General features: G+C 39.8%; 1 protein-coding gene across 1 annotated transcript; it reads left to right on the top strand.

Moving 5' to 3' along the window:
* Positions 1-9,595: 9,595 nt before the first annotated feature.
* Positions 9,596-22,984, top strand: LOC110005481 (uncharacterized). Its single transcript, XM_065964820.1, has 6 exons — positions 9,596-9,635; positions 9,728-10,042; positions 11,137-11,454; positions 12,518-12,847; positions 21,494-21,523; positions 22,402-22,984. Exons 1-6 carry the CDS (start codon positions 9,596-9,598, stop codon positions 22,728-22,730), a joined length of 1,362 nt encoding a protein of 453 aa, XP_065820892.1. The 3' UTR covers positions 22,731-22,984.
* The last annotated feature ends 677 nt before the right edge of the window (positions 22,985-23,661 follow it).

Below are 23,661 nucleotides of genomic sequence, written 5' to 3'. Positions count from 1 at the left end.
AGAAAATAAGCCACGTAGACATCTGGCAAACTGACAAGGGGAACATCTGACTACAAAAAGGAAGGAACACTGAGACTAAATACACAGGGGTAATCAAACACAGGTGAGACAAAGCACACAGGTGAAGACAATGAGGGCAATCAGCACTGGAGGGAAACACACACAGAGGCCGGAAGAAATACAAGACAAGAACCACTGGGGACAAGAACTACAAAATAAAACAGGAAACACTAGAGAAGACTAGGAAGACACAGAGAACTCAATAATTTAACAATACTAGTACAGAGAAACACAAGGATAAGAAATTACAAAATAAAAACACCTACAGACTAAACTAGGAAACATTAAGATAACACACAAGGGAAACAAGCAACACCAGAAGAATGAGAACTAAAGCAAGAAAAATAAATCTAAACTCTGAAATACACAAAATACAAAACTAAACCAGACCAAATCATGACACAGTCAGAATAAAACAAAACACTTTGATTCATGTGGAAAACTATTTATACAATATTCTCTGTTTGATCTTATTCAGGACATGATAAAGTCTGTGGACTGAGCACTGACATGTAATTAATAACAGGTCACTAAGCATACTGATTGGTTGATTAAATGTAAGTGGGTAGTGGGTAGTAACAATGCCATGGCATTAAAACCAACCTTTTTACACATTGTTAAAACAAAGATTTATACACACACATTGAAGACAAAAGTAAAGAGACCCTGCATATTAAAGAAAAAGGAATAAAACTGTCACTCTCAGTTTATTATGAATTAGAAGTAGATAGACTAAAAGTGAACACACATAAACCAGGCTTACACACACACACACACACACGCACACACACGCGCACACCGTAATATTTACAGTCTATGGCGCACACACACGCGCACACACACACGCGCACACACACACACACACGCGCACACGCACACACACACACACACACACACACACACACACACACACACACACACACACACACATGCACAAACATGAACCTCTCAACATGCACTTATGGAGAGATACCAGAGTGAAGTGTTTGAACGAAAGCACAACCGAGCAGTTTTTGGGGTCCAGTGTCTTTTTGGTTGAGGAAAGTAAAACAACCTGGACTAACAACCTATATACAAGGGTAGAATATTTCTCTATGTATCCAGATAAAACTAAAGGTAAGCTCTGATTTAATATAACTGTTACTGATTTAAGAGACGAACCGAAACGTGAACGCAAACATCAACAACCAGCGGTGGTGTAATGTACCGTATTTTCCGCACTATAAGGCGCACTTAAAAGCCTTTAATTTTCTCAAAAACGACAGTGCGTCTTATAATCCGGAGCGCCTTATATATGGATCAATTGGTTAATTGGTTGATCCATACTGGTTGTACACGGCGCTCAGCGACACTGACTCGGATAATGACGAGAGGGAGCCGGGCATGTTGGATGCCGTACTCGCCCAACTGTTCAATTCGGATACTGAAGAAGAAGAATTCGAGGGATTCGTGGACGGGGAATGAACTGAAAAAGTGAGCTTTACGTGTTATACGTAACTGAACAATGTTGAGTTATGCACGTTTGAATTAGCGGTATCAGACTGTGTTTCTTTTACGTGTTTACAACTGAACAAGGCTGGGAGATATTGTGAATATGCACATTAACGTTTGAACAACGTTGAGTTATTGTGAATGCACTACGTATAAAACGTAGTGCATTCACAATAATACTTTCCTAATAATACCTGTACGTAGTTTTATACGTATTTATATTTATATATTCACAATATCTCCCAGCCTTGTTCAGTTGTAAACACGTTCTATTCTATGCGCCTTATAATCCGGTGCGCCCTATATATGAAAACAGTTCCAAAATAGGCCATTCATTGAAGGTGCGCCTTATAATCCAGTGCGCCTTATAGTGCGGAAAATACGGTAATATTAACCGAGCATCATGCTGCTTAAACGTGATAAATATTCTGCATTGTCTTCCACACATCATATTGATCATATTGTAAATTTAATGACGCTCATTGAGAATTTGTTCTAAAAATTGACAAAACCTGACAAACATTGCGGTGATTGTGACTGTGTCTGTATTTAACACCTTTGAAAGGAAGGTGTTAATGCAGGAGACCACTGTTACACACAACATGCTGCTGTTATTGTAGTTAAGAGGAGACACAGGCACAATAAAAGAAGACATAAAGATCACGTTTTTCCCCACACATGTTAATATGTTTTAAATGTCATGCATTTATTTTTGATTTCGCTTCAATAATGGTTAACGAAGAGAAACACCAGGATTAAACTACAGGCTGTTGTTGCCTTTTTATAGCCAAAGAAAACTGAACATCCACAGCCTCTGTATTCAAAAGAATTTTAACATTGACATTAATGTCTTCTTGTTTCCCTCTTTTCGCCAACATTATATTTTAAACAGGGATTTCCTTTTTCTCGGGTTGTGCGCCTCTCCCCCAGCTCGCCCCCTCTGGTGAGCTCCTCTCCACAATGCGCTCGTCTCCTCCCTCTAAAGCTGCTGCTACTCTGTAGGACGCTTTGATTGGGCCACCTCACCAATAAAATACTATTTTATATTTTATAAGCAGTTTGTCACCACACTGCACAATTTTAACAAAGCTTTACCACACAGTCACACCATCCGCACAGCTGATCCAGGATTTACTGTAGCATCTTTTACAGCACTAAAAGGTCATGTACAGGCAAACAGAGAGAAGGGAAAAGAAACAATCTGTGCTCTCAAATAACAAAGCAGTCTCAAATCTTTGAGGAATTACAGCTAAAAAAATTCTACTTTGCATACAGTACATCCTCTGATAAATAAAGTGAAGTACTTTGATTGCATTTCTGTGGTGTTCCTGTAGGTGACCATGATGCAGCCAGACTGAAGCAGCAGGTTGTGAAGGTGGACGCCATCACCTTGTCTTTGCAGTGCTGATTCTGAAGAGAACGCCTTCACATAGGACTCAAAGGTAAAATGATCTCTCATATGATTGGACCGTGTTATTGTAACCGCTATCAGCATCAGAGTAATTTTAGTAACAATTTATAGTCCTTCTTAAAATGTAAGGAAGACTAGCAGAAGATTTTAACAGCCTCTATGGTTCTGCAAGAAGTCTAGTTCATGTTTAAATTGTTCTTCTTTCTGTCTTCAAGGAAATCAATGCCCAAAGAAAACAGCAGTCCAGAGTCTGATTCCAGCTCCGGTGAGGTTCTGCACACAAATTGGCTGTCTGATTATATGAAAATATTTAACATTAGTTTAATTTATCAGGCTGGCCCATGTGATGACAGTTTAAAATAATCTTCAGTAGAAAGTGACAGGAACACTTTTGTCTTAAAACATAAATTCATAAAGCTGATCATATTATTGGATTCATCATGTATTATTATTTAATTTGTTTTTCCTCTTAAATAGTTCTCCTGTCTTTAAAGTAAACTTTAGAACCTGAAGTTTAGCAGAACCTGAGGACAGATCTGATTTCAGGTCTGAAGCATAAACATCACAGTAAAATTCATTATACTTTACATTTAACTCCATGATTGTTTTTCTTTATTACAGAAGATGCCCTCAGATTCAGATCCATCAGCAACCCCTGACAACATGGAGGACTCGTCCCCTGAGTGTTTCCTGTCCTCTCTCGATGGAGTTCTTCTCTTTAGTCATTAACTCTTGAAAACAGCAGCACAACATGCCAGACTGTTTGACAAGTCTGTGATTGAATAAATTGAAATGGAATCTCATGTGTATCTTGCTATGCTTATTGGCTTTAAATGTTTAATATTAAATAAGTTTGAAGGCCATTTATCTCAGACGAGCCCGGCTGTGACAAGCTGAGCTCGTCTGTTAGCTTTGTTGTTGTTGGTCAAGAAGAAATTAATGTCAGTTCAAGGACTTTTCAAATGTGAACTATAAACTTAACTGCTAAATTGTTTTACTGTGACCAACACGTTGTAGTGCTCCAGTTAATCAGAGACAGTCATGTCAGATTGAAAAAAACTTCAATAAACAACCCCTGGCTTCATTAACCATGTGGAAAAGAAGTAAGGGAGACCATCAGGTCAAACTGCTGGGACATAGGAGAAAGTATAAGAAATAATTTAACAAAGAAATCCAAACAAAAATCAAATAAAGTAAAGAGATCATGGATGATTTTTTGACTGTTAAAATATGATGGAAAAGCAAATCCAACACAACCCTCCAGCATCTGGCCTTTCAAACACAGGGCAACATCATGTAAAGAAAAATAGCACCATCGAACATTGACCTGGATCTCTGTGTTTTATCTGAGGATGACTGTGGTAGCCTTCTCACTGTTCACTGTCACAAAGCACCAGACTCTGTCCTCCTTCTTCAGACATCGATCAGCTCCTCTGGGTGATGGCAGAGAGGACTCTTCATCTGGGAGAGATGCTGGTGTAAGGTCATTTCTACCACAGTGGATGAGCAGGGCATCTGGCACAGCTCTTAGTCCAAGCACAGGTGAAAAAAGGAGGAGGTTCCTTCAAACTATGTAACCCTAGCCTGACCTCTGTAACAGGTGTGCAGATGAAGGTTGAAATGAGTCATTTTTAGGTTCTGTTGATTGTAAAATGGAAAAGAAAATATCACCTTTCTATTTAACATTTAGCTGGTGTATGACTCAGTGTGATTTTTATTTTAGAAGACTGTATTGTTAACAATAGCTTGTTTTGACAATCCTCTTATGAAACTTCAAAAAAAGCTTGCGCTTTAACTTACGCTTCACCTCTGTGGAAGATGTCAGACTTGCTGCTTTTATCTCTTCTTTGCCTAAATGAAGATACAAAAAACAATTGATTTACTGTTCACTTAAATATTTTAGAAAAGCAGACAGGTGATAAACCTCGAGGCTCGCTCACATTAAAATTGTTGGTCTCCCTGATAAGATCGAGAATGGTCGCCTAACAGAGTTTATTCCTGAGCTTCTCGGTGCAGGTAACTTTCCAAAGCCACTTGAAGTTGATCGTGCGCACCGTATGGGTAAGCTACTCTCTGGTAAAGACGTGTGGCCGCGCGTAATGATTGCCTGGATCCATCATTTCCAGATGAAGGAGAAGATACTGCAATTGGCCCGTCAACAATTTCCTCTGTGCAACAATGGCAAAGCAATTCATATCTTTCCCGATTACCCGGCGGAGGCGATGAAGGAACGGCAGGCATTTGATGGTGTCCGTAGGAGTCTTCGGGATGCTGGTGTAAGGACAGGCTTCATTTAACCGTCAAGGCTGCGTGTAACCCACGGTGACTTGGACAAGGTGTTTTCGTCGCCGCGGGAAGCTGAGGGTTTTGCAAAAACTTTGATTTGAACATTGGCTGCCCATTTACTGACCTGGCACTTTCTGGTATGTGACTCTTACTGTGCAGTTATTTAGGCATGGACATTTTCATGACCACTACTATGTTTGTTTACATTGCTTGAGAGGGAGCCATGAGGTTAAAATGTTAGCCTAGCTTTAGCTTGACGGTTCATATGGTCCGGCAACCCCTGTGTGAGTATTTTGGGTCTTTGCTCTCACTTTGTTTGGGAAAGTGAGGCAGGGCGAGGGGGGTAATGTTCTTAAGGTTCTGGTTTGCATTGTTTCTTTATTATTTTTGTTTTCTAAGGGCTGCATGTATGTATATTGACACAGTTTTAATTAGATATGCATCCTAGTTTACTTCCACAAGATGGCGGCATTACTTTTACCAGCTGGAATGTCCGGGGAATGGGGCACGTAATTAAACACGCATGTTCTCTCATTTAAAGGCCCTCTCTGCTGATATTGTTTACTTGCAGGAAACACATATTAATCCTATAAAAGATCAATTACTAAGGTGTACCTGGGTCAACCAGGTCTTCCAGTCAACGTTCTCCAGTAAGGCCCGGGGAGTGGCAATTTTGATTCGTAAAACTGTTCCATTTAGGCATGTTTCTACTCTGAGTGACCCTAACGGCAGATATGTTCTGGTGACAGGCTACATTTATTCATTCCATGTTACACTTTTGAATATTTATGCCCCTAATTTTGATGACCCAACCTTCTCCAGAAAGATATTTGGTTTACTCTCCAACCCCTCAGATACGCATATTATAAGCGGTGGCGACTTTAATTGTGTGCTTGATAGTTTTTTGGACAGGTCGGCAAATACAACCCAATTACCTGCATCCTCCATGATGTTAAAGAATTTAATGTCTTCTATGAATCTAGTCGACATCTGGAGACTGCAGTATCCCACAAACAGGGATTATTCTTTTTTTTCCACCAAGACGTTTTCAAGGATAGATTTTTTTCTTACTAGACTCCAGTTTGATATCTAATGTGATCTCTACAAAGTATCAATATATTTTAATTTCAGACCATTCTCCAACCTTACTAGTCCTCGACCTTAACCATAAGAAACAACAGTACAACTAGCGCTTTCGCTGCTCTCGGATGCATCATTCGACCAGTTTATGTCTGCTAAAACTCCAAGTTTCTGGAAACTAATGATAACTCTGAGGTTAGTGACTCTACCTTGTGGGAAACTTTTAAGGCAGTGAGCAGAGGGCATATCATTTCATTTGAAACTGCAATAAGAAGGGAAAAGCGAAAGCGACTATTAGAGATCGAAGGTCAACTATCGCAGTTGGAAACAACTTATAGGTCCTCCTCGAACCCTTCTATTCTACAGAATATCCTAAAGTTGAAGTATGAATATAACACTATTTTATCTGACCAAGTGCGGGACCAGCTGTTTAAATTAAGGCAAAAACATTTTGAACTAGGGGGTTAAACCACAAAAAATATTGTCCCGGCAGCTGAGAGGTTTACAGGCCAGTAGAGCCATTCATAAAATTAGATCAAAATCTGGGAAATGGTTGTGGACCCAAAGGGCATTAATGATCGATTTAAGGAATATTACCAGCAATTATATATGTCAAAAGCAAATGGAGACGCCTCGAGTTGGCTGGGAGGTCTAGATCTCCCTAAGCTGAGCAAGGCTGCACATGATGCTATAAACTCAGACATCACCATTCAAGAAATTTTAGATGCTATAAGATCATTTCCTAATGGTAAGACTGCAGGCCCGGACGGTTTCAGCATTGAACTGTATAAAAAATACTCTGAGAAGATGTTCTCTCCTGTTGAGGCTGTTTACCCACTCATTTGAAGCGCATACATTTCCAAACACTCTGTATGAGGCCAATATCTCATTAATACAAAAAGAGGGCAGGGATGAGACAGAACCTTCATCTTTTCGACCTATTTCCTTGTTAAACTCTGACATGAAGATTTTTACAAAATTATTAGCAAATAGGTTAAAAAATCATATAACTTCCATTGTCCATGCTGATCAAACGGCTTTGTCCCTAACAGGTTTTCTTTTTTCAAAGAATGATGGGTCGCATAAATGCTATTAAAATAGCATTCTCCCTTCCGAGATTTCTGTACCTTTTTCAAAATCTCCCCATTTTTCTGACAAGATCGTTTTTCAAATCATTAGATTCAATAATTATGCCTTTCATTTGGGGTTTTAAAGCTCACAGAATATCAAAAATACATCTACACAAGTCAAAAGAGAGAGGTGGGTTAGGATTGCCGTGCTTTCTGCATTATTACTGGGCGGCAAATCTGAGAGCCCTTGTTTACTGGCAGGAAGGTTATGGGAGAGAAGTTTCAACAAACACCCCGGCTTGGGTTGCCATTGAAAAGAATAATGTTGAAAATAGCTCGCTTACAGCTCTTCTTTTCTCATCATCTGGACTGCCTGCAACAACAAAAGTCAATAACCGAATAATCCTGAACTGCCTGAAAATATGGCAGCAAATTAGGAGGAGCTGCAAATTGCCGGACACCTCTATTCATACGCCAGTTTATCGTAACCATGCATTCCTACCATCCATTTCAGATTCTACTTTTGACATTTGGAGACTAAAAGGTATAATCACTTTAAAAGATCTGTATATTGATAAACAATTTGCCTCATTTACTCATCTTAAAAACAAGTTCTCTCTTCCTTCTACACATTTTTTACATTATTTACAAATAAGGAACTATGTACATCAGTGTGTGCCTAACTTTGAGTCTTTCTCTAAAGAAAAAAGGATTTACAAGCTATTGCTGATCCCACCCAATTCAAGAAATTTAGTTTCTGAACAAGTAAATTCTGCCACTCTCCACCTGAAAAGTGCCTGGAAGGAGGGTCTGGGGATACAGATTGATGATGACGTGTGGGAGGAGAGCCTTAGCAGAATCCAATCATGTTCCATTAATGCTCGCACCAGTTAATTTAATTTAAAGTAATACACAGGCTCCATTATTCTAAATCTAAACTGCATAGGATTTTTCCCACAATCTCTTCTTTGTGTGATCGCTGTAAATCTGCTGAGGGCTCCCTGTCCCACCTTTTTTGGACATGTCAAAGGCTGTATACATTTTGGTGTGAGATATTCAACTGGTTTTCTGTAATGTGTGGCTGTGTGTTCAAACAGAGCATTCTAAGATAGTGTTATTTGGGTATTCTCCATCTTTAAATAATCAAGGTCTCTCTGTGCAGAGCAGTATTATGTACGGTATGGTAATTGCTAAGAGGGTGATATTAAATCTCTGGAAGTCTGACACTGTGCCCCAGTTCAAGACCTGGCTAACTGACCTCACCTGTGTACTGCACATGGAGAAAATCTGGTATGGCATGATGGGCAATCTTACCAAATTTTTCAGCATCTGGCAGCCTTTTTTTGATTATCTTACCCGACTGGACAGAGTTCCCGGACAATAACTGATTTTACTGCTCACCGCTTACCTCTTAAACGTTTGTCTTAAGAAATATTGTGCTAGTGATGCAATGTAGCATAATGTCCTGCAATGTAAGCCCTGTTTTTTTTTTTTGTTTGTTTTTCTGTCTGACTTTATTCTTTATATTCTGTAAAACTTGGTTTAAAACACACACACACACACACACACACACACACACACACACACACACACACACACACACACACACACACACACACACACACACACACACACACACACACATGATTTGCAAGTCTTGACTTCAGCAGAAGTGAGTCATCATTCTGTAACGTCTCCCTCTCTCATCTACAGGATGCACCTGCAAGCCTCGTGTCCTCATTTGACCTCATGTAAATTAGGGGTTGAGGACCTTTCTGTTACTTTATGCTTGACTGGAAACATGCTGATGTTTTAATAATAATAATTCAAAAGTTTGAGTTTTTAATATTGTACATATTTACAGGCCACACATGTTAACATGTCACAAGTGATTCAGAGATATATTGGCAAACTACCTTTAAATAAAGAACATAAACATTTATAAGAGACAATACAGATTCACTCTCATTGTAAACTTGGCAGTAATACACTGTATATATTTGAGTTTTGTAGTGAGGCAGAAAAAAAAACAGTTAGATTGAATCAAAGCTCCTCCTCCTGTCACTCACTCTCAGTCTCTGTGCTGTATTAAATGGCTCCTCCAGCTCCTCCTCTCCTCATCCTCCAAAGCCTCTAATCTGTCAGCAGTGAGCTCACTTTCCAAGTTCCAAGGCCATTCTCAGCACACACTGACAACATGCTGGGGACCCTGTGCACTCTCATCACTGCTCTAACATGTAAGGAGGCTGACTTACTGCAGCTTTGAGCTCATGTTGGATTCATCAGTCTGTGTGTTTCTCTTGACTCCATGTCATCTTGTTGTTTCCAGGTGTGAGTGCTGTGACGCTGGTGACACAGAAGCCTCCTGTTGTGACTCTGAGGAGAGGAGAGACAGCCACCATGGACTGTAACCTGGGAACTGTGACTAACAGGGCTGCTCGTTGGTACAAACAGATTCCAGGAGGAGTTCCTCAGTTTATTCTGAGGAACTATCACAGCAGCTCTCCAAGCTATGGCTCTGGTTTCTCCTCTCCAAAGTTCACATCCACTCATCAGTCACAATCAGATTATCGTTTGATCATCAGCACTGTGGAGGAGAGAGACTCAGCAGTTTATTACTGTCAGACATGGGACAGCTCTGTCAGTGAGATCGTATCACAGTGATTTACACCGTGACAAAAACCTCCTCACTGAACACTTCTGCTTTTTGACTCTCTGACACATTTAACGCTCCTTGTAACTGCTCTACTCTAGAATGTGACATCCAATAAGTGTCCTAAATGTATTCTTAAAGAACAGAAACCTCATCTCATTTATTACTACACATAAGAAGAAAAATCTTTAGTCAGTGTCGATGTTCATCTTTTCTGCATGTTGATATAAACAGTTGGACTGAGCTCAGTGCCCCACTATAAGAAATACCCCACTGATTGATAAATAAAGAGAAACACACAGATTCATTCTTTATCTCTGGAAACATTGAAAACCAAGAGGAGCTTGTATTTAGAATATAAATCACACAAGTGAAGAGAAAAGAAAAGAAACCATCTTGTGATGTTTGTGTTTTAAAATCATGACAAACACTATCACCTCCAAATGAATGTGACATGAATATGATATTAGTGTGTACAGAGTGAAGGGAACTTTAATACGATGCAGAAGAAGATCATGTTTGTGTCTCATTATGAGTTTCTGTTGATTTTTATGACTAATAACAGAAATAACAGGACAGATTTACAGCTCATAAAAAAGATTATGAAACATTTTTAATCAGGTCAACTAACAGAGATGGACTTTATGTTTTATACATAAACTTTTGTTGGACCCTCAGGTTATTTACTAGATTCAAAGAAGATCATCAGAACTCCAAAGACAACAACAACATGACAAACAGGAACAAACAGACATAAATCCTGTCTGTTATTAATGAATGAAAACAGTGCTGAGTGTGTAAACTCCTCCTCCTCTTCCTCCTCCTCTTCCTCCTCCTCCTCCTCCTCCTCTCCTCAGTGTCTTTATAAGCTTCAGTGTCTCTTCTCCTCACACTCCAACCCTGCTCACCTCTCAGCTGGACAGTAAGGGACGTTTACAGCACACACTGACAACATGCTGGGGACCCTGTGCACTCTCATCACTGCTCTAACATGTAAGGAGGCTGACTTACTGCAGCTTTGAGCTCATGTTGGATTCATCAGTCTGTGTGTTTCTCTTGACTCCATGTCATCTTGTTGTTTCCAGGTGTGAGTGCTGTGACGCTGGTGACACAGAAGCCTCCTGTTGTGACTCTGAGGAGAGGAGAGACAGCCACCATGGACTGTAACCTGGGGACTGTGACTGACCAAAGAGCTTGTTGGTACAAACAGATTCCAGGAGGAGTTCCTCAGTTTATTCTGAGCAACTATCACAGCTGGAGCTCTCCAAGCTATGGCTCTGGTTTCTCCTCTCCAAAGTTCACATCCACTCATCAGTCACAATCAGATTATCGTTTGATCATCAGCACTGTGGAGGAGAGAGACTCAGCAGTTTATTACTGTCAGACATATGACAGCTCTGTCAGTGAGAACGTATCACAGTGATTTACACCGTGACAAAAACCTCCTCACTGAACACTTCTGCTTTTTGACTCTCTTTCACATTTAACGCTCCTTGTAACTGCTCTACTCTAGAATGTGACATCCAATAACTGTCCTAAATGTATTCTTAAAGGACAGAAACCTCATCTCATTTATTACTACACATAAGAAGAAAAAACTTTAGTCAGTGTCTATGTTCATCTTTTCTACATGTTGATATAAACAGTTGGACTGAGCTCAGTGCAGAAATACCCCACTGATTGATAAGTAAAGAGAAACACACAGATTCATTCTTTATCTCTGGAAACATTGAAAATCAAGAGGAGCTTGTATTTAGAATATAAATCACACAAGTGAAGAGAAAAGAAAAGAAACCATCTTGTGATGTTTGTGTTTTAAAATCATGACAAACACTATCACCTCCAAATGAATGTGACATGAATATGATATTAGTGTGTACAGAGTTAAGGGAACTTTAATACGATGCAGAAGAAGATCATGTTTGTGTCTCATTATGAGTTTCTGTTGATTTTTATGACTAATAACAGAAATAACAGGACAGATTTACAACTCAAAAAAGATTATGAAACATTTTTAATCAGCTCAACTAACAGAGATGGACTTTATGTTTTATACATAAACTTTTGTTGGACCCTCAGGTTATTTACTAGATTCAAAGAAGATCATCTGAACTCCAAAGACAACAACAACATGACAAACAGGAACAAACAGACATAAATCCTGTCTGTTATTAATGAATGAAAACAGTGCTGAGTGTGTAAACTCCTCCTCCTCCTCCTCCTCCTCCTCCTCTTCCGTGTCTTTATAAGCTTCAGTGTCTCTTCTCCTCACACTCCAACCCTGCTCACCTCTCAGCTGGACAGTAAGGGACGTTTACAGCACACACTGACAACATGCTGGGGACCCTGTGCACTCTCATCACTGCTCTAACATGTAAGGAGGCTGACTTACTGCAGCTTTGAGCTCATGTTGGATTCATCAGTCTGTGTGTTTCTCTTGACTCCATGTCATCTTGTTGTTTCCAGGTGTGAGTGCTGTGACGCTGGTGACACAGAAGCCTCCTGTTGTGACTCTGAGGAGAGGAGAGACAGCCACCATGGACTGTAACCTGGGGACTGTGACTGGTAGTGCTGCTCGTTGGTACAAACAGATTCCAGGAGGAGTTCCTCAGTTTATTCTGAGCAACTATGACAGCTGGAGCTCTCCAAGCTATGGCTCTGGTTTCTCCTCTCCAAAGTTCACATCCACTCATCAGTCACAATCAGATTATCGTTTGATCATCAGCACTGTGGAGGAGAGAGACTCAGCAGTTTATTACTGTCAGACATATGACAGCTCTGTTGATGAGTGGGTATCACAGTGATTTACACCGTGACAAAAACCTCCTCACTGAACACTTTGAGTCTCTAAGAATATCTACTAATTCTCCCTGTAACTACACAAGACTTTAGGATGATCACTCAGTGTCCTTAATGTTTTTACTTATCAATTAATTAAAATTAACTACAATACAATAACATGATAATGCAAAGAAGAGTTGATTAAATCCCACTAGGGGCTTGTAAAGTGGGGTTCTCTACAAAGACTATAAAAAGACTAAACAATGCTTATTTTTCAACTAATATTTAAGAAATTCCATAAAGATCAACAAAATGCATTGAGGTAGCCTTTTGTAAATACCGAGCTATTGCAGGAGTGTATTGAAACAAAAGTGTATTGAAAGTCATCAAACAGAATTAAAACCTTCTTTCAAAGGTTGAAGAAGTTACAAACACTGAGATTAATATCAGAACCAGATAGAGACAGGGACTCAAAAGCAGACTCACATGTAGATGAGTTCAGAAAAAGGCAGAGTTTAATTACGGTCCAGGTCGGTACACAGGAAGGCAAATCTTCAAGGCAAACAAAGCCAAAGGGAGCAGGCAAAAGGCAAAACGGTAAGGCAGACACAGTCAAAAATCACTATAAAGCTACAAGGAAACATGCTGGAACAAGGTGACACACAGGAACACACTGCGAACTAGCAACATGAGGGAGGAAACACAGGGATATATACACACAGACAATCAGGGGATAACGAGACACAGGTGAGCACAATCAGGACAGGGAGGCTCAAGGCAGGAAAACATGAGGAGCAGGATCTGAAAGACAGAGACAAGGGTAAGTACAAAATAAAACAGGAACAGACAATAATACTAAATAAATGATTAAAAAACAAAACATGACACTAGGTAACTTTACGGATCCTGTCAGTGTCACATGACTTTGGAAACCTGCTGCTGACATGAGAAGCGAAGGCCAAGCAGCAGGGCGGATGCACACACACAGACGGCATACCGCATTTCAGCAACAAACTACATGTGAGAGAGAGACTTTGAGAACACGAGTAACCTATTCATAGCTTTCAGTGACGTCATCAGCACGGAGGGCTGGAGGGCAAAAAAACACCCAGGAAAGTAATGGCCATCGTTGAAAACCCTGTAGAACTGCATCACTGGCTTTTAATTTAACATCTCCTAAAACGACACATGTTTACATCACCTGACAACCATAGCAAAACCATATTAAGATAAACTTTTTTTTGGGCACTTGCGATACTTTAACGATACTTTAACGATACTTTGCGATACGGGACACTATTTATATCGCTCGAAACGGCAAAGTCTGTGCCGGTGTAACGTTTAAAAGAGTTACCATGATAACTGGTGACTGTCAGCCGAGTGAGTCTGGTTGTCGTACGTTACGTGTCCTATCAAAAGCCTATTTGTTTGGCTTTCATTTAAACATATCTCATAAACAATTTTGACATTATGCTAATACAAAAACGGAACAAAGAGGTATTTGTTAGGACACTTTCAGTCGCGTTTGTCTGAATGTCATCAGTTAACATGGTCACTCTTTTAACCCGTAACACCAGAACGTCACTTCAGTGATATTGCTGATAAATAGAGGAGAATCCCTCCCCTTACATCACTGTACAAACATACAGGCAGCTTTATGTATTATTGATCGGGGTCGATAATGCTGCTGTTTGAGAAGTGAAGGGCAAGAAGTTCCTTATCATTCAAGCATCGTGAGTGCTACATAGCTAACATTAGTTAGTTAGCTAGCGATAGTATCAGGATAGTATCAGCTGTCAATCTTAGTGTTCTGGGGCAGTAATTTGAGTTAACGGTAGGAATATTTAGAATTAGTCAACACTATAATTGATGTCAGGATGAGGAGAAGTCTGATGTTTCCCCCCACAGGGGCTGTGGAGGGTCTAACTTAATTAATCCACAAATGTCCTCCTTTCTGTTTTTTTCTCAGATTAAATTCTGTAAAAGCAAAACTCGGGCTCGTCTCCTCACCAGTTAGTGTATCTATTAGACAACACTTGTATTTAATTTGAAAAAATGTCAAATAAAACAGATAGAAACACGTAGGGGGCCACTGAGACCAGTAACTTCTCAGTAGCGTACTGTGGTAGAGAGACTTTCTTGCCCTCCAGGTGGGCGGTTCCATACGAGTGTGACGTCACGTGAAAGCTATGAATATAACATACCAGGTCTCAATCAAACAACCAATCAGGATTAGCCTGCATGTAATTAGCCAATCACAGCAACTCTATGAAGAGATTATTTGCATTGCAAACATGTTGTCATGACAACAGTTGACTACATTCTATGAGAATGTCCATGTTGTTTGTTTCAACTTTAAATTTCAAATCAAAATAAAATAAAGACCAAAGGAATGGAATGTAATGATGTCACATATAATTTAGACTATAGACCAGAGGATTCGATTATACAAAAGGATTAGTGTTTTGGAAACTGTTTTACAAACCTTATTCATTTTCACTTCAAATTGCAACCAATAATGACTTGCAACAATACAACCATGAGACTTGGATTCAGTCGTGAAGCCCCAAAGAACCACACTGGTGCTCGTCGCTACCGCACAGTAGCTCCTACCTCTCAGGTAGATGAATCCCTGTTTGGGAACAAAATCATGCTTGACAGACGTGGTAAATCAAATTCTTCTAGAGAGTCCATCGTCTTGTCATCATCTGAGTGGCAGCCGATTCTCTCAGCATCCAAGATTACTGCCAAGGTTGAAATGAATGCTCATCAGAGGAAGAGGGAGGAGGAGTATAAAGCAGCAGAATCCATCAGGCATAGATTAATTGAGGTAAATAATATCCGCAAGCAGAACATGCCACCTTCTCAGATGGAGATTCAGGCCCAGGACCGTTCAAAGAAGACGTTGGAGCGGGCCAATACTCTCATTATGATGCAAGAAGATGAGATCAAGGAGCTCAACAAGGTGATTCTGGCTACTCAGTGTCAAGAGATACGTGAGGTCCAGATCATGGAGAAGAGACAGATCCAGGCAGAGTTGGCAGAAGAGGAGAAGCTCCTGAATGTCACGGTAGAGATGGAGCGCCTCAAAGCCATAGAGGCCATTGAGCAAGCTGATGCACTCCACAAACAAAAGCTAAACAGAGTGATGAAGCATAATCTCAACCAAGTATCACAAAACATTCATTCAAACAAGCAGGTGCAGGATGAGATGAAAAGACAGGAGGAACAGACAGTACAAGAGAGAGAGAAGAAATGGAAACTGGAGGACCTCAAAGCCCTGGAGCAGAAAAGAGAGGCACAACAGCATCTACACGAAGAGCGTAAGCACATCAAAGCAATGAAAATGCTCGCCAAGACGCAGAGGATGGAGGAGGAGAAGCTGGCTGACATTGAAAACGCAGAGTTCATCCAGAAAAAAATGAAGCAGGAGGCTGAACAGGAAGCAGCGCAGAAACGCAAAAAGAAAGAGAGGGAGTTGGAGCATGCTAAGATGTTTGCTCGGCAGAAAGAAGTTAGAGACAACAAGGCAAAGCAGGATGAGATCCACACTAAGAGGATCAAAGAAATGGAAGACAGCAAATGGAGGAGAAAAGAGAAAGATCTGGCTGCAAAGACAGTACAAGAGGAAGCAAAGATGCGCACCGATCGCTTGGAGCAGTCGCACTCCAAACAGTACTACCAGAGTAGAGAGGTCATGCTTCAGAAAGAAGAGTTTGAGCGGGTGTTAAAGGCGTCACAGTACAGCCTCAGTAAAGAGAAGGAGGAAGAGGAGAAGAAGCGTAAGAACGCAGCAAACTACTTAGAGGCCTTACAACATCAGAAAAAGGAACAGGATCACTCGGCCATTGCAAATCGCGAAAAGATCATGAAAGAGGCTCATGATTTGATTGAAGCAAATAAGCTGAAACGTGTGCAAGTTGATGAGACTAAACAACACAAGCTGAAGGAGTTAAAGGCTACAGGACTCTCTGAAAAATACTGCAGTGTGGTGGAAAGGAAAGTTAACAACAAGAAGACACTAAAAGACCAAAGAGCCAGTGATAAGACACACAGTACAGAGGGAACACTCCTTAATACCATGGGGCAGATGACGCAGGGTGGAAAAGGAAGTGAGAGGCAATATAAGAAACATTTAAATTTGCTTGCTGCTGAGGAGGTAGAAAGTGAGAGACAGGACAGACAGCAAAACAACATAGCCATTATCCAGCATCAGAATGATAAGGAACAACATCAGAAAAAGGAACGGGATCACTCGGCCATTGCAAATCGCGAAAGACTCCCAGGACAACATCAAAGACAACAAGCTGAGGCCAAGAAAATCAATCAAATTCAGCTCACTTCTAGAGATGACCTTGTCCAGAAGCCCTTCCACCTCCCACCTATTCATAATGCTGTTGAACACCCTGTCAGAGGAAGGGTCAGTCCCATTTTTTGCAAGCAGGATCACAACAAGACGGGGCTCGGATATGAAGAGACCAGGATTAGTGATCTGCGACCGACCCGCTTCTCAACTGCACCCTCTCTCTCTAAGGGCCGGCTGACCTCTGCAGGGCAACCAAACTTCCGCCTTCCCCCTATCCACAGATAGTTCAAGGAGAGAAGCCTGAACTACAAAATTCCTTTCCTGTCCCACCCACCTCATTCCTCACCATTTCTCTCCAACATTCCCCTTTCCTCCTAACTTTGCTCCATCTACTTCATCTCTTCTTATTCTACTTGTACTTTTCTTCTTCTGTTGCACGTGGGTTTTCTCCGGGTACTCTGGTTTGTCCCAACAATACAATATTAAATATAACAATTAGGACCTTAAATTAGTAAAACTTAAATAATAATATATAATAATAAATAAATAAAAGAACAAAAATATTGTTATTGACTTGAAGCTGTATGAAATAAATCCTTGTCAATTATTCTTTTGGTCTGCTGTGACATTAATCATTCTAGTTTGTTTTATTGTTCTGCATTTCTTTATGATCGTGCCTTAACAATGGCAAGGTATTGAAAAATAAATTCATTATTTTTAGCTTCCGATACACCAGTCCCTGATCCAATGGTTCTCATCTGATGACACCTCAATAAAGGTTTTTGACAAAACACACTTTGATACATATTTTGTAAATAGCTAAATGTTTTTTCTAAGAAAAATAATGAAGAAATTAAGATTTAAGTTTGATATGTTTGCTACATTACTTTATTTCTTTATTTATGTTTTAACTCAGTGCTGATTTGCCTTTTCAGAAATTTGATAGCATTTACATTTTTAAAACATGGTATATGATTCATTATCTTTGTAGAAATAAGGGGGAACTTGTTGCAGATCATTGCTGAAAACAAAGTATCTTTCAGAGGCAGAGTTCTGAGGAGTTCCTCAATATATTCTGAAGAACCATCATTCATATATCGTTATGATATATGAACGACGATATACCATATATATCGTTTGATCATCAGCACTGTGGAGGAGAGAGACTCAGCAGTTTATTACTGTAGCACATGGGACAGCTCTGTCAGTGAGAACGTATCACAGTGATTTACACCGTGACAAAAACCTCCTCACTGAACACTTCTGCTTTTGAATCTCTTTCACATTTAACGCTCCTTGTAACTGCTCTACTCAAGAATTTGTAATGACATCAAACAAGTGTCCTAAATGTATTCTGGACAGAAAACCTCATCTCATTTATTACTACACATAAGAAGAAAAACTTTAGTCAACAAAGAGGAGCTTGTATTTAGAATATAAATCACACAAGTGAAGAGAAAAGAAAACAAACCATCTTGTGATGTTTGTGTTTTAACATCATGACAAACACTATCACCTCCAAATGAATGTGACATGAATATGATATTAGTGTGTACAGAGTGAAGGGAACTTTAATACGATGCAGAAGAAGATCATGTTTGTGTCTCATTATGAGTTTCTGTTGATTTTTATGACTAATAACAGAAATAACAGGACAGATTTACAGCTCAGAAAAAAGATTATGAAACATTTTTAATCAGCTCAACTAACAGAGATGGACTTTATGTTTTATACATAAACTTTTGTTGGACCCTCAGGTTATTTACTAGATTCAAAGAAGATCATCAGAACTCCAAAGACAACAACAACATGACAAACAGGAACAAACAGACATAAATCCTGTCTGTTATTAATGAATGAAAACAGTGCTGAGTGTGTAAACTCCTCCTCCTCCTCCTCTTCCTCCTCTTCCTCCTCCTCCTCCTCCTCTTCCTCCTCCTCCTCTTCTCCTCTCCTCAGTGTCTTTATAAGCTTCAGTGTCTCTTCTCCTCACACTCCAACCCTGCTCACCTCTCAGCTGGACAGTAAGGGACGTTTACAGCACACACTGACAACATGCTGGGGACCCTGTGCACTCTCATCACTGCTCTAACATGTAAGGAGGCTGACTTACTGCAGCTTTGAGCTCATGTTGGATTCATCAGTCTGTGTGTTTCTCTTGACTCCATGTCATCTTGTTGTTTCCAGGTGTGAGTGCTGTGACGCTGGTGACACAGAAGCCTCCTGTTGTGACTCTGAGGAGAGGAGAGACAGCCACCATGGACTGTAACCTGGGGACTGTGACTAACGATGCTGCTTATTGGTACAAACAGATTCCAGGAGGAGTTCCTCAGTTTATTCTGAGCAACTATCACGGCTGGAGCTCTCCAAGCTATGGCTCTGGTTTCTCCTCTCCAAAGTTCACATCCACTCATCAGTCACAAACAGATTATCGTTTGATCATCAGCACTGTGGAGGAGAGAGACTCAGCAGTTTATTACTGTCAGACATGGGACAGCTCTGTCAATGAGTACGTATCACAGTGATTTACACCGTGACAAAAACCTCCTCACTGAACACTTCTGCTTTTTGTCACTGCACTTAACTTTGACCACAATGAAGCCACAAAAGAAATTCAACACTATTAATATTACAGTGCATACATTTCAATACACTATTATTAATCTTGTGTGATTTTTTCAATGTTGGTTAAATATTCTCTGGTTAAAGAATTATCATGTTGTGTCTCCTGTTCTTTGAGTCAGCTCTTGTCTCACACGTTCATCAACAGGTCCAGAACTGATGCACAAACACAACATGTCTACATTCCCTGAGCAGATAGATTCAAAGGAACACTTGCTGTGTTTTTCTTAACTTCTCAAATGTGCTTCTCTTATCTGACAGACAAACTGTCTGTAACCTTGTCTGCCCCCCCCCCCACTAGCTGACCTCACAGAGAAGATCTACATGAAACAGAAGCACAAAGAAAAGAGTTTCAGTTGCATAATATGCCTTGATTAAAATGTAATACCATTTAGTGATCTTAGATTGAGCCTGAGTAGACTGATGAAAAGAACCAAACACCTTCTGAACATGTTGTTTTAAAGAGGTGTCATCTCTTCTTTTTACCCGTCCTGTCTGCTGTCTTATAAGATCAGGGGGAGTTTCAGTCCATCAACCTGACTGGAGTTTGTCCAGTATATCTATTTGAATAAAATATACTCTCCATCACATCCAGCTTACTGCTCAGTATAGACTGCAGCTTGTTGCATGTTGCACAGAGCCTAGACATCTACCAGTTCTCCTGACACAGGGTCTGTGTGAGTCAGGCTGGGACCACAGGACCACATACGAGGTTTCATTTGAAGTATTATAGTAGAGGAGCTCTGGAGCAGCAGACAGTTTGCTTCCACCTTCACATGTGCTGCAGTCTTCAGTCACTGTCTGTCCAAAGAGAGGAATTGTGATACTGACATGTTCTCTCTGTATGTTCTGTCTAATTCACAGCCATACAATCACTGGGTTAGTGACAGTGTTTCACATTGATTAGGAAACAATTGATTTAATACACACAAACACACACACATTCTCACCTTGTCATTGTGTGTGTTTGTGTGTTCTTTACTATGGTGTTGTATTTTCTGTAGCAGCAGCCTCTTCATTATGTCTTGTGTTCATGGAGAGAAGATTTTACACTTCACAGAATATGAGACACCAACACATGTAGAAAGTAAGTCGATAAACCACCTTTACAAGAATCTCTTTAAACATTTCTCTTGTTTGATTTGTTGTGTTTAAGAAAAGTAACCCTTTTTTGTACTTAACATACCATTTTATGAAAATGCACTTTACCTTTATCCATGAAGACAGATGGAAACTACTGGCAATGTAGAGTCACCAATTGACCTAATGAGCATGTCTGGACTGTGGGAGGAATCCAGAGTACCTGGAGAGAGCCCACGCATGCACGGGAGCAAACTCCAAACAGAGAGGCCCTGTCCAACATACAATTCAGACTTGAAAAGCTTCTGTTTCTAGATTATGAATTTCATAGCAACAAAATTGATTCATTATCAACAACCACCTCTTCATAGAACTATACTCACATTTACATCGTGTTATAAAGGTTTCTTTTTGGTACAATCATGAAGAAACTTGAACAAAACAAGAAAGGATACTAAACAAAGTGTTCTTCAGGGTGAAAAGAGTTTGATAAAAGTCCATCAGTGTTGTTGTAATGTGAGCAGACTGATGAAAGAATGACATGTTGACAGTGAAAGTTGCTCTCAACAGGATGTTTCAGTTCCACTCCCCTCATTAGTGAGAGTCAGGAGGTTTTTGTACAGCCATGTATACAAACTGAATCACTGTGGTATTCGGACAAGGCACCAAGCTGTTTGTGACGAGTAAGTACTTTGAAACTCATCATGAAATGAGAGAGATTTGATCATTCTTATTCAAACTGATCAGTAATCATCATTTGTTATTTAACTCATTGTTCAGATATATTTTTGTGTGAACAACACACATTTATATTTAGTTCTCTTTCTGACACCAGACTATGTCTTGGAATGAAACGGAAAGCTTTCAAAAAGGTTTCAACATTTGTATGAAATAGTTTCTGTCAATTCTGAAGTATGTTGATGTTTGAGGAATGTTGAACAGTTCAGATCAAATTACAAAATGTGACAATTCATGTCCAAATATAAACGGCATGTTTGATCCTTTCTAAACCTTTGTTGAATCATCTCTAAAATGTTTCTTACAATGTGATATGAAGAATTCAAACTTCTAAACTTCTCGTGTTTCAAATGTTTAAAGTTTTTGATGAGTTAGTTTTTTCAATTAAAAACATGCTCTGGATTATTTCCTCATTTCTAAGTGTTAGATAGTTGGTTAGAAAAAAGAATTGAATTGTTATTTCAGGACAGTTGTTTCATATTTCACAAAGTATTTTTCATGGCACACAAAGTGTCTTTATGATATTGTTACTGTCATAAAAAATGATCCTGATTGATGAATGACTCATCATTTTGATCATCATTTCATGATGTTTTTACATGTGATGACAACATTCTTTACTGCAGCCTGTTTGTCAAACTGTGAACAAAACTAATGAGTTGATGGTCTCTGTCATACTTTGTATTGAATGACTTCACTTGTACTCATGTGTTCAATGTCCTGTGTGTGTGTGTGTGTGTGTGTGTGTGTGTGTGTGTGTGTGTGTGTGTGTGTGTGTGTGTGTGTGTGTGTGTGTGTGTGTGTGTGTGTGTGTGTGTTTCAGGCTCCAGCCTCTCTCCTCCTGTCCTCACAGTCTTCCCTCCGTCCAGTGCTGAGCTCCAGTCCAACAAAGCCTCTCTGGTCTGTCTGTCCTCTCAGTCTGTGCCTTTTGCAGATGTGAGCTGGTCTGCTGCTGGGAGTCCAGTGAGCAGTGGGATCTCTACCAGCACGGCCGTTCAGCAACCAGACCAGACTTTCCAAATCAGCAGCTATCTGTCCATCCAGACATCAGACTGGAACATGGACAAGGTCTACACATGTCGAGTGTCTTTGGGCTCCCAGACTTCAGAGAAAACCATCAACAAGTCCCACTGTTCCACTGAAGACCAGTAGAGGAGCAGAGGGACCATTTCTAATCTGCTTCTTGACTCTTTGTGCTGTTTGCTCATTACAAGGTTCACATCTTACAGTATATGTCTGCATGCTTGTAATACATGTTGTGACCTCTAGGTGGAGGTGATGGATCAGCTTTGCAACTTGCTACAGATTCATTAATTATGCGATACAAAATGTGATTAATGAAGAATTTTCTTTAATTGAACTCATGAATAAAAATAACAAAAAAAATAAAAAATGGTTGAACTGTTTATTTCCTCATTACTGATGTTTGTCTTACCAACAGGTTATTAATCAACACAAAAACATTTCATTGATTCAGTCTTTAAATAATAAAACAGTATTTGAAGATGTTTCTATTTTAAATAGGTCAACCTGTGCATCAACAAAGAGCTTTTTCAGTTTATTGTATATTTGCCTCGTTTTAGTTTCTTGCATAGGAAGTGTTATTAGAATAATCAGATAAAATGAACAAATGAAACTGAGATTTCATCCTCCATCAGTGAAGCATCACCTCTCTGCTCCTCCCTCTCCTCCTCCTCAGGATGCACCTGCAGGCCTCCTCTCCTTATTCATAGCTGCATGCAAATGAAGAGGTCAAAGGTCAGCTCACTGTGAAACTGTCTCTGACCTGAAACACACTGATGTTTCATTTGTGATCAATTGGTTAATCAGACAAATACCTTAACAATGTCCTTAAATGTAGAAACTTGTAGGATCGGTTAAAATGTAAAAATAATAATAATAATTTTGATCATATTTACATATTTAAATCCTTTAAAGATTTAGTTTTGAGTGGCTGCACCATACTGATGCTGATTATAAGGTACCATAAGGCTGTGTATATTTAATCATAGCTTAATCTTTTTTGCAGGACCTGCCTTGAAGTAGATTCTGACAAATGAAATCCAGAAACATAGATACTTGT

The sequence above is a fragment of the Labrus bergylta genome, chromosome 16, assembly GCF_963930695.1.
Source record: "Labrus bergylta chromosome 16, fLabBer1.1, whole genome shotgun sequence".
Lineage (NCBI taxonomy): Eukaryota > Metazoa > Chordata > Actinopteri > Labriformes > Labridae > Labrus > Labrus bergylta.
Note: the sequence above shows the minus strand (reverse complement) of the source record. Positions and strands in the feature narration are given on the sequence as shown.

Coding starts and splice junctions, on each gene's coding strand:
- LOC110005481 (XM_065964820.1), top strand. CDS start 9,596: ATGCTGGGGACCCTGTGCACTCTCATCACTGCTCTAACAT. Junction 9,636..9,727: donor TCTCATCACTGCTCTAACAT/GTAAGGAGGCTG, acceptor TGTTGTTTCCAG/GTGTGAGTGCTGTGACGCTG. Junction 10,043..11,136: donor GACATGGGACAGCTCTGTCA/GTGAGATCGTAT, acceptor TGTTGTTTCCAG/GTGTGAGTGCTGTGACGCTG.